We start from the raw sequence: 11416 nt of genomic DNA, 5'->3' as shown, positions 1-11416 counted from the left end.
CACCAGGCTCCGTTGCGGTGGTTGCTGCCTTCAGTATAACAGGATGTGACCTCCCACTGAGTCACTGCTGGCTTGTTGGTGCAGTGTCATGGTGACCAGTCAACCCAGCATATCCTCCCAGTACCTCCACCTCTGTACCCATTAAGTCTCCTGTTGCCCCCACTGTGTTGCCATGGAGACGGTAGATATGCGATCTGCTCGTCACCAGCAGCACATGTAGTGTTACCTCACACATGGGAGGAGAACCCTTCACTGGGCAGGGCCCAGCTCCAGGGAAACAGGGACTGTGACGTGGCACCTGGGCCTGTGGGTTTTATAGCTGATCTCAGGTCAGAACTGATGAGGGTTTTCCTGTTGAGTCAATAGTACTTGATCCGTAACAGACGAGCCTGTGCAAGAGCGTGACCATGTTTGATCAAAACACACTGCAGTTGTATTTCACATGTTGCAGAGAATTAGTTCAGACCAGGAGAACTTAAAGATGTAGAGTGGCTCCTCCCATGTGAATGTTAGTCCTGATGGTCAGGTGGTACCTCACATGGTAGCTCCTCCCATCAGGTGGTACCTCACATGGTAGCTCCTCCCATCAGGTGGTATCTTACATAGTAGCTCCTCCCACCAGGTGGTATCTCACATAGTAGCTCCTCCCATCAGGTGGTATCTTACATAGTAGCTCCTCCCATCAGGTGGTACCTTACGTGGTAGCTCCTCCCACCAGGTAGTTATTTACATGGTAGCTCCTCCCATCAGTGTGTGAATGTTAAGACCCTCCAAAAGTCATTAGTATTCGTGCCTCAAGGGACCTTCTATATTTTAAAAAGATTCTATGGAAGTGTTCGGTCCAGTAGACAGAGGTCCAGTAGACAGAGGTCCAGTAGATATAGGTCCAGTAGATATAGGTCCAGTAAACAGAGGTCCAGTATGTCTATTGGGTCTATATCTAACCCTAACCCTATTAGACCTCTGTGGCCTAAACATAAAAGAGGAATCAAAGCGAGAACTGAGCAGTTGCATCATTCTGTTCAGAAGAGAGTGGCATCACTCTCATCATCTCACTCGTGGCCAAAAAGTGAATAAACACGGTTCCCAAGATGTCCAACTGTTCCTCTCAGCACAGTGAAATGAGACATTCTGCTTTCAGGTGTTTTATTTTTTTAAAGCAGTTCCCGGAGTTAAGAAGTGTCTATGTTTATTGTGAGTAGGTTTATTTTGTTCATGACTGTCTGAGAACACCACGATACCTGCTCGAATCGGATGAGAACACAAACAGTTGAGGGAACTGTTGTGAATAACTTATCAACGAGGTCTAATTATTGATGGAGGATATTGGCTCAATGATTGATTCACGGCTTCATATAAAACAACGCGCTCTTTAAAACTATTCAGCTCATAAAACAATCTCCCTGTTATCAGGCCGAATCGTTTCAAAATACATTCTTTATTCTCTTTATTGTTTTGTTTTGTTCATGGAGAAGGAGGAACAGCTAAATCCTTCGGATGTTTTATTTATTAATCAGTACCATCGCAAACAATGGCGACAAGGAGGCAATCTCAGCCAAATTAGTCACAAAATCCACTATTTAATATTTAACTTATCTCAATGTGCTACCTCCCTTTCTTATATGTGACCTGCGTGGTGATGTCATCAAAGCCAAAGGTCAAACATCTGGCCAAGCAACCGTAACTTTAAGGTGACATGCAAACTGATCATACACTCTATTGTTCATCTAGTCACATGACATCTATTGTTCATCTGGTCACATAACATCTATTGTTCATCTAGTCACATGATGTCTATTGTTCATCTGGTCACATGACATCTATTGTTCATCTAGTCACATGACATCTATTGTTCATCTGGTCACATGACATCTATTGTTCATCTGGTCACATGACATCTATTGTTCACCTGGTCACATGACATCTATTGTTCATCTAGTCACATGACATCTATTGTTCATCTGGTCACATGACATCTATTGTTCATCTAGTCACATGACATCTATTGTTCATCTGGTCACATGACATCTATTGTTCATCCGGTCACATGACATCTATTGTTCATCTGGTCACATGACATCTATTGTTCATCGAGTCACATGACATCTATTGTTCATCTGGTCACATGACATCTATTGTTCATCTGGTCACATGACATCTATTGTTCATCGAGTCACATGACATCTATTGTTCATCTGGTCACATGACATCTATTGATCATCTGGTCACATGACATCTATTGATCATCTGGTCACATGACATCTATTGATCATCTGGTCACATCTATTGTTCATCTGGTCACATGACATCTATTGTTCATCTGGTCACATGACATCTATTGTTCATCTGGTCACATGACATCTATTGTTCACCTGGTCACATGACATCTATTGTTCATCTGGTCACATGACATCTATTGTTCACCTGGTCACATGACATCTATTGTTCATCTAGTCACATGACATCTATTGTTCATCTGGTCACATGACATCTATTGTTCATCTAGTCACATGACATCTATTGTTCATCTGGTCACATGACATCTATTGTTCATCTGGTCACATGACATATATTGTTCATCTGGTCACATGACATCTATTGTTCATCTGGTCACATGACATCTATTGTTCACCTGGTCACATGACATCTATTGTTCATCTAGTCACATTACATCTATTGTTCATCTGGTCACATGACATCTATTGTTCATCTGGTCACATGACATCTATTGTTCATCTGGTCACATGACATCTATTGTTCACCTGGTCACATGACATCTATTGTTCATCTGGTCACATGACATCTATTGTTCATCTGGTCACATGATATCTATTGATCATCCGGTCACATGACATCTATTGATCCTCCTCTCTTGCTCTCCTGAAGGTTTCTTCCCTTTTTTTCCTGTGAAAGTTTTTTATTTTTTGGGAGTTGTTCCTGATCCGATATGAGGTCAAAGGTCAAAGGTCAGGGATGTCTATGTGTACAGATTGTAAAGCCCTCTGAGGGGAGGTTGTGATTTTTGAAATCGGGCGATATTATAAACTGAATAGGATTGCATGCTGTCCGTCCCATGGGGGGAGATGACAGACCTGTGTTCGCCTGCTGCGGACCGGAGACTGGGCTCCAGGTTTCGTCTCTTTAGGGTCATAAATATACTCTTTGTCTTTGTCCCTTCAACAGACACATTGTTCTGAAGGACCTGCAGCAGACCGACGGGGTATTGTTCCACCTCAGACTCAGAGGCTCTTTGCTTTATCGTTGGACTCAGCATAAAGATGCCACATGGCGCGCGGCCTTCATTGTGCAGACTCGTGGAGGGAAGCGATCCACTTCCTGGACCTTTGACTTCCATATAAGGGCGTGGGGCTGCTGCCGTCACGCTGGCCGAAAGGAGAGCATTTTTAGGAGAGCATGAGACTGATACTTGGTGGTGTTTATTACCGGAGTCGAAGGGGGGAACGCCTTCACGGCCTTATCGACGCAGATCAGCTGGACTACGGGGGCGACGGGTCAACTCCGCCTGTAAACACCACCCACGAACCTCCCGTGGCCTCAGAGCCAAGAGAAGGGAGACGCTGCTACAAACAATGATCCAAACCCTCCAGTTGGTGACACAGGGAATGTGACGTCTGAAATAGAAGGTAGTCTGAAGGCAGTAGGTGTTTAAAAAGCAATATATTAACATATTCTAACCAAGAGGCCGAGGGGGAGGAGTCCAGTGGCTGCAGGAGTTCATACTTTACAATGTTTTAAGAGATATTATGTAAAAATGTATCTGCCTGGTTGATGAGATCATCATGTTTTTATTAAATATAAAGTTTACTACAAGTCCCAGCTGTGGAGACTTTATAAGGTATTTATAGTTCTATGTGTTTTATTTGTGATTTTGTATTTTAATCGATTTTAATGTTTTTACTCTCTGGAGCTTGAGTCTGAAATACAAGATTGATTGATGGATTGATTGATTGATATATGACTGGAGGCGACATTTACTCCATGCAGCCAATAGAACCGTACCACTCAGAACTCAGAGGAAGTATTTCTATATTTTTCTGAACTTCGAAAACAAATCAAACGACACAAATGACTGAGATGAGAACTGAGAAAACACGCCCTGATGTCCGATGATGACGATGACGATGATGATGATGATGATGATGATGACGGTGACGATGATGATGATGATGCAATGATGACGTCAGGGCGCGTTAACTCCATGCAGACGTCTATAGGTGTGTTCGAGAGCAAGAGAGCGAAAGGGAAATTATTTAAGAACCGCATTTAAGACCAAGAGAGTATTTTCTGTTTAATAAGTTTAATTTGTTCCTGTTTCTGTTGTGCGAATAAAGAAACTATGAAGTGACACTATACGACTAAAGAATGCGCGTTGACTCGAGTCACCGCTCCTCCACCGCTAATTTGGGTATTTACGACTTTGCAGATGAACAAAATGCTCAATGAGTTATTTAAAATGCTGCGTGAGCCACGCAGGATCTTCACAGTAGAGGTCTTTCTTCAGCATGAAGAGTTTGATCCACAGTACATTTAGTTCTTAATGCATGGGCATCTCCAAGGTATTTAAGTACATTTTAATGCCAGTGATAATGTACTACTTTTAATGTATTTATTTATAGTACATGTTGTTCTTAATGCATGGGTATCTCTATGGTATTTAAGTATATTTTAATGCCAGCGATAATTTACTACTTTTAATGTATTTATTATTTGATTCATAGTATAGAGAGTGAACATAAATTAATGAATTCATGCATTTTGAATGGTGAAATTAAACTACTGTATAAGGAGTTCTATATCAGAGCGGCTCTATAATAAGTGTTTCCCGGTCAGGGACCGGAAACGGGATCTTCAGTCAGCCTGGCGCGCGCAGGGATCCCACTCCCAGACTGCTGACGTCACACGGAGCGGCTGTATAAAGACTCCGCTCGGCTCTCCGCCGCTCACAACGCAGCAGCCCCACGCCGCCTTCACGCCGCTCCGGCCGCGGCGCCACCGTCACCGCTGCGTCCACGAGCCCCAGAACAAAGACAAGATGTCCTCCGAGTGCCGCCGCGTCAGCCCCTCCGTCCGCGGCAGCTCGTTCGACACGGCGCACCGCAAGAAGGCCGTCGCCAACATCTTCGAGAACGTCAACCAGGACGCGCTGATGCGCCTCTTCCAGAAGACCGGCGACATGAAGGCGGAGGAGAGAGTGCGGAGCATCTTCTCCTTCACCCTGGACCCGGAGGAGACGTCGCGCGCGCTGATGGCCCTGAAGCAGAGGAAGAAGGATAAGTTCCTCCAGATCGCAGGCATGGTGCGGCAGCTGCTCAAGATGAGTTGACCGTGGTTCAACAGTTGTTTCACCACCACCGTGTCCGAGAACACTCCCGAGAGGACCGGGTTACCGCCGGGATGCGCTACACTTGACGCCCGGGAAGGAAGCGTTACGCGGGTCTCCGCGCCGTGGACGCGCGGAGACCCGACCGACCGCTCCAGGGAGGACGGTCTCCACTCTATGGAGGACCCTCTCTGTTCCATGGAGGACAGTCTCCGCTCCATGGAGGACGGTCTCCAGGGAGGAGCGCGTTGAGCTGGAATATGGCGCTCTCGAGCTCACAGTACATTCCCCTGGATGGCTCGAGAAGCCCCGCGGTCCATGTGGTCCACCTTGACGTGGTGCTGCTGAACCTTATGAACACATGATGCCTTGTTGTCTCTCAGCATCACTTTGTGATATGAACACTATACTTAGTGCCCACGAATGTGCTAAAGTCACACAATGATTTGCATTTTTGATGTCATTTTTCTTAAAAATAAATAATGTAATTGTTTGCAACATGTGGTGCTTTGTTGTCCTTATTACAGAAGTGCTTTATAGTTGGGCACATGATTAAGCTGAGGCTCAAGGTGCATCTTAGTGACTTTAGAGGTGGCAAATATGAGGAACAAATAATAATATTAAGTGTGTGTAGGTTTACAGCATGAATGTGAAACTACCGTTTAATTGTGGAAATTTAAAATAATCTAAAATTGGAAACGAAGCATCTGCTGTCCAACAGCCGTGACCTTTCTAGTAGAAAATAAGACAAGGTCAACAAATTTCAATAGAAATAGTCTTGACTTCATACCTGTGACGATATATATAGTATACATTTTGTATATATATACATGTATATATACTGATTATATATGTATATATATATATATACAGAAGTGTAACAGCTATTGTGCAGAGCGTCACATAATAAACAAATAAATTCCTAAACTCAAATAAAATAGGCACGATGAATACATGTCTGCATAGGGAACAGAGTTATGAAAAGAGTGTGCAATGTCACCGGGTTTCCCCTCACAGCATTGTGTGTGTGTGTGTGTGTGTGTGTGTGTGTGTGTGTGTGTGTGTGTGTGTGTGTGTGTGTGTGTGTGTGTGTGTGTGTGTGTGTGTGTGTGCCTCATCAGACCAGTGCAAACCAGTTTAGCCCAGTTTGGGCTGGGGAGGTGGGGGCTGGGCTGCTTTCTCTGCACAACATGTTTGTACTGGAGTGTGTTTAATCATCCGTGCTCTGGTGATAAGGAGTGCCTGCAGCATCAGACGAGGGGATGATCGTATATATCACCAAAGTGTCTGAGGTGTGTGTGAGTGTGTGTGTGTTTGTGTGAGTGTGTGTGTTTGGGTGAGGTTTTTAGACGCAGAGCACTTGGGTGGATCTGGATCAAACCAGTTCCCTGCAGGTTGTTGTGCAGGACTCTTCATGTGGGCACTCCTCGTGTTACGATGGGAAGCTCCAGTGTCGGGCGCCCAGAGGCGCCTCACTCTCAGGTGCTAATCTCCTGTGACCGGTGGCAACAATAGTGTTTTTGGGCAGACGCCAGAAAAAAATGTTATTGCCCAGACGCTAACACGCCATCTCAAAATAATATTTACTGTTGCTCATATAGGACCTTTATTTATTTAAATAAGGTAGAAAAGGCTTCTCGGTGGTGAAATCAAATTGATGTAAAGAGGTTTAGAATAATCAAATAATAGTTTGTATTTTCTTCAAATACATGGCAGTGAAATCATTCCTTTTTTTAAATTTCAAATATTTTATTTTTATTTTTACAAATCAACAAGACAGGACTTTAAGGATACAATAAAAAGGGAAAGGAGAAAGAAAATGGTAAAAAAGGAAAAAAACAGACCAAATGAGTTTTTTTAATAATTAGAAAAACACAGTTAAATCATTACCCCTTTTTATATGTATATATTTTTTAAAATCTTTTTAAAATTATTTTACAAATCAACAAGACAGGACTTTAAGGATGCAATAAAAAGGGAAAGGAGAAAGAAAAGAGTAAAAAACAACAAAAAACAGACCAAAGTAGTATTTTTAATAATTATAAAAAACACAGTAAAATTATTACGTTTTTATGACCAGATGAGAAGCAAAAAGTAGTGAATATGCTGAAAATGAAGTGAATCTCTGCTTCCAATCATCGTGTTTGTGTTCATACGGACAGACACAGAGCGGTATCAACCCATCTCACGGCAAGAATGCCAATAAGCGTATTTCGCAATATGTGGAACTATTGCATCATCATTGAGTATATTTTAAATAACACTCTTCCTCCGAGGTCAAAGAGGTCAGAGTTCACCTGCTCTTTGATGTACCACCGTATCACAGTGTGTCTATTTGTGCTCTTGTATCTCTCAGCTGTCAGTTGGTTTGTCTCGTCGGTCTCACACTTTCTTTATTGGCCTCTTGTTTACGTCCTTATCTAATTGTTAGGAGGAAGAAAAAGCTAAATATTCAGGGCAATTGTCTCTGCAGGGAAGGCGGCGGTCCCGCCCTCTTCCTGCCGTTCACCGGCCTTAGAAATAGTGTCTGTTTTGATGTCGGCAGACGCGGTGGCAGACAGCCATCAGGCCTCCAGGACAGGTTACATACTCTTGTGCTCGCAGACCGGTGAGGGGTTGGTGAAGAAAGACAAAGGCAGTTGGAGAGGAGCTGGATCAGCGAGGGAGGGGCTGGCAACCGATCCCAGTGCAAACTGGTTCAAACCGCTTCAAACCGAGGTCTGCGATGAGGAACTGAGCATGAGCTGTACACGGGTTTAGGATTAGTCAGCGCTTGTCTGGAAGGTCAACAGCCCTCTGTACACAGAGAAAAGCAATGGTTCTTAAATGGTTCTTTAAAAGGCTTTATGGTTCTACTAAAGAACCATCACCTACTGGAGAACCATGCTTTCGTTTGAGGCACCTTTATAGGTCATTGGAAGAACTCTTGAAGAAAATGGTTCTTAAAGAACCCTGGTTTGAAAGGTTCTTTGTGGAACCAGAAATGGTGCCTTAACGAACCATTTTTTAAGGTTCTTTGAGACATCTATATAGGTTATTTGATGAACTCTTTAAGGACATGGTTCTTTAAAGAACCCTGGTTTGAAAGGTTCTTTGTTCATTCAAAGTTCATGGAATTGGTAGATATTATGTTTAGAGTTCAATCAGGAGAGAGAGAGAACAGATCATTGTTTATTATTCACAGATATACTTCACAGAAGTCTTGGACATTGTCAGTCAGGGCCGTCGGCCTCCATGAGCAACAACATCAATAAACCACAGCCGAATATGGCCACAGAGGATCGATGATGTCATAAGCTGCTAAAAGATGAGGCATAGCAACATGACGGAAACTTGAGGTTAAGTTATTAGAATCTTCGATTTACCATAAATTAGTTAAACGTGAAGAAAAGTGATGCAATGAGCATCTATGAGTCTACTTTTTAAATCTTAGCCAGCAATGGCTCGATACATTGCTCTGCTTGCAATGTGTAGGGGCTCGAGCCAGAAATAGCGGTCAGCGCAATCTACGTGGCCAGTGTGGAATATTTTATAGATTATTTACTCCTTCTAATGAATCATACCTCACACATGACATTGAAATACATTTTACCCAAAGAGGTCAGCAGTGTGAGCAATTACAGAAGTGATAACAATGCATATGAACCAGTAGAAAAGAATAGAGCGGATAGAGTTACTCACCAGATATGATGGATATGATGATACAATGGATACGATGGATATGATGGATATGATGATACAATGGATATGATGGATACTATGGATATGATGGATATGATGATACAATGGATACGATAGATATGATGGATATGATGATACGATGGAGACGATGGAGACGATGGATCACAGAAAATCACTTCTACTGTCTTCTGTCTTATCAGGAGCTTAGAGTGAAATAAATGGTGCTTTTATGCAGTTGTTCATGACAATGGAAAATATGCTGTGTTGTCTTTCAGATTATGAAGTTGTGAGTGTTTGTAGAGCAGAAATGTGTTCCGAGACCTTCGAATGGAACACGTTGAAGTCTCATTTCGATGAATCTGCTGAATCGATCCCGTGATTACAGTAAAGGGAAAGATCTTTAATTTTCCTCAAGCACTCTGTCGTCATCCTGCAGTTTGTGTTCGACCTATTGTCACAGCAGCTGGTCGACCGTACAGACAGAGCAGAGGTCAAGGGGTCGTGGTGATGTAAGACATAATACAGGAAGAGGGTCGAAGGGGGAGAACAAGAAGAATGCAGGAAAGAGAGTTTTCCTTTGAAGCGCCGGCCTGTCTGACTCACTCAGTGTGTATAGTGGATCATCCGGATGAGCGCAAATATAACAGAAACACATTCCTCAGTACCAAAGGGTTCCTGGAACTTGGCACATTTGCATTTTCTGATTGTCTTTGTGCAGATGTTTCTCTGGAGTCCGAGGACTCTGCGAATGAGTCAGTGCATTGTGTGTATTGTCCTTGCTCTGGTGTGTGTTGGCGTCTCTGGCTGCCTCACAGGGGGCCGTGACGCTGCAGCCACAGCCCACACATCACGGCTGCTCTGGGCTCAACAGAGATCCTCCTTCACTTCAATTCAGTTGATTTTGTATAGCCTGATATCACAAATTACGAATTTGACTCAGAGGGCTTTACAAAATGTACACATAAGACATCCCTGACCTTTGACCTCACATCGGATCAGGAACAACTCTACAGATGAACACAGTTACAGAGTTACAACACATTCAATGAGTATGACAGAGGGTAGAGTTGGTAGTAGGCATGGACCAAGATCCAGACCTCCATGATCCATGAGACAGATGGAGGTAGAGAGGATGGGGGCATCAGAAACAGCCAGGTCCAATGGAGCCGATGAGACGTGAAGTCACGAAGACTCCGGGGAGGAAGCAGAGTTAATAATGTGTGATGGAGGGATGAACATTCATCCATAAGGAGAGAGGAGGGGAGAGAGGTGCTCAGTGTATCCTAAGCGTCCATAAGGAGAGAGGAGAGGAGAGAGGAGCTCAGTGTATCCTAAACGTCCATAAGGAGAGAGAAGAGGAGAGAGGAGCTCAGTGTATCCTAAGCGTCCTTAAGGAGAGAGGAGAGGAGAGAGGAGCTCAGTGTATCCTAAGCGTCCATAAGGAGAGAGGAGAGGAGAGAGGAGCTCAGTGTATCCTAAGCGTCCATAAGGAGAGAGGAGAGGAGAGAGGAGCTCAGTGTATCCTAAGTGTCCTTAAGGAGAGAGGAGAGAGGAGCTCAGTGTATCCTAACGTCCCCCTCAGCCTCTCAGCCTATATCAGCATCTCTAGGTCTCTCCAGGTGAACCTGGTTCAGGTCTCACTATCAGACCATCAAGAGGAAAGTCTTCAGTCTCCATGAGGGGGCGGAGTCTGCCTCCAGGATTGAAGGAGGAGCTGGTTCCATAAAAGAGGAGGAGCTTGATACCTGAAGGCTCTGGCTCCTCCTAGTGCTCTCTAGTGGGGTAATATGGTACTACAAGCTCTCTAGTGGGGTAACATGGTACTACAAGCTCTCTAGTGGGGTAACATGGTACTACAAGCTCTCTAGTGGGGTAATATGGTACTACAAGCTCTCTAGTGGGGTAACATGGTACTACAAGCTCTCTAGTGGGGTAACATGGTACTACAAGCTCTCTAGTGGGGTAATATGGTACTACAAGCTCTCTAGTGGGGTAACATGGTACTACAAGCTCTCTAGTGGGGTAACATGGTACTACAAGCTCTCTAGTGGGGTAACATGGTACTACAAGCTCTCTAGTGGGTAATATGGTACTACAAGCTCTCTAGTGGGGTAATATGGTACTACAAGCTCTCTAGTGGGGCAATATGGTACTACAAGCTCTCTAGTGGGTAATATGGTACTACAAGCTCTCTAGTGGGTAATATTTTCTAAGCTCTCTAGTGGGTAATATGGTACTACAAGCTCTCTAGTGGGTAACATGGTACTACAAGCTCTCTAGTGGGTAATATGGTACTACAAGCTCTCTAGTGGGGTAATATGGTACTACAAGCTCTCTAGTGGGGTAATATGGTACTACAAGCCCTCTAGTGGGGTAACATGGTACTACAAGTCC

General features: G+C 43.8%; 1 protein-coding gene across 1 annotated transcript; it reads left to right on the top strand.

Annotated features, from left to right (window-relative positions):
• The first annotated feature begins 4956 nt into the window (after positions 1-4956).
• tcima (transcriptional and immune response regulator a) lies at positions 4957-5839 on the top strand. The gene has a single exon (XM_056419420.1). It carries the CDS (start codon positions 5054-5056, stop codon positions 5342-5344), a length of 291 nt encoding a protein of 96 aa, XP_056275395.1. The 5' UTR covers positions 4957-5053; the 3' UTR covers positions 5345-5839.
• Positions 5840-11416: the final 5577 nt, after the last annotated feature.

This window comes from Pseudoliparis swirei, chromosome 7 (assembly GCF_029220125.1).
Source record: "Pseudoliparis swirei isolate HS2019 ecotype Mariana Trench chromosome 7, NWPU_hadal_v1, whole genome shotgun sequence".
Lineage (NCBI taxonomy): Eukaryota > Metazoa > Chordata > Actinopteri > Perciformes > Liparidae > Pseudoliparis > Pseudoliparis swirei.
Note: the sequence above shows the minus strand (reverse complement) of the source record. Positions and strands in the feature narration are given on the sequence as shown.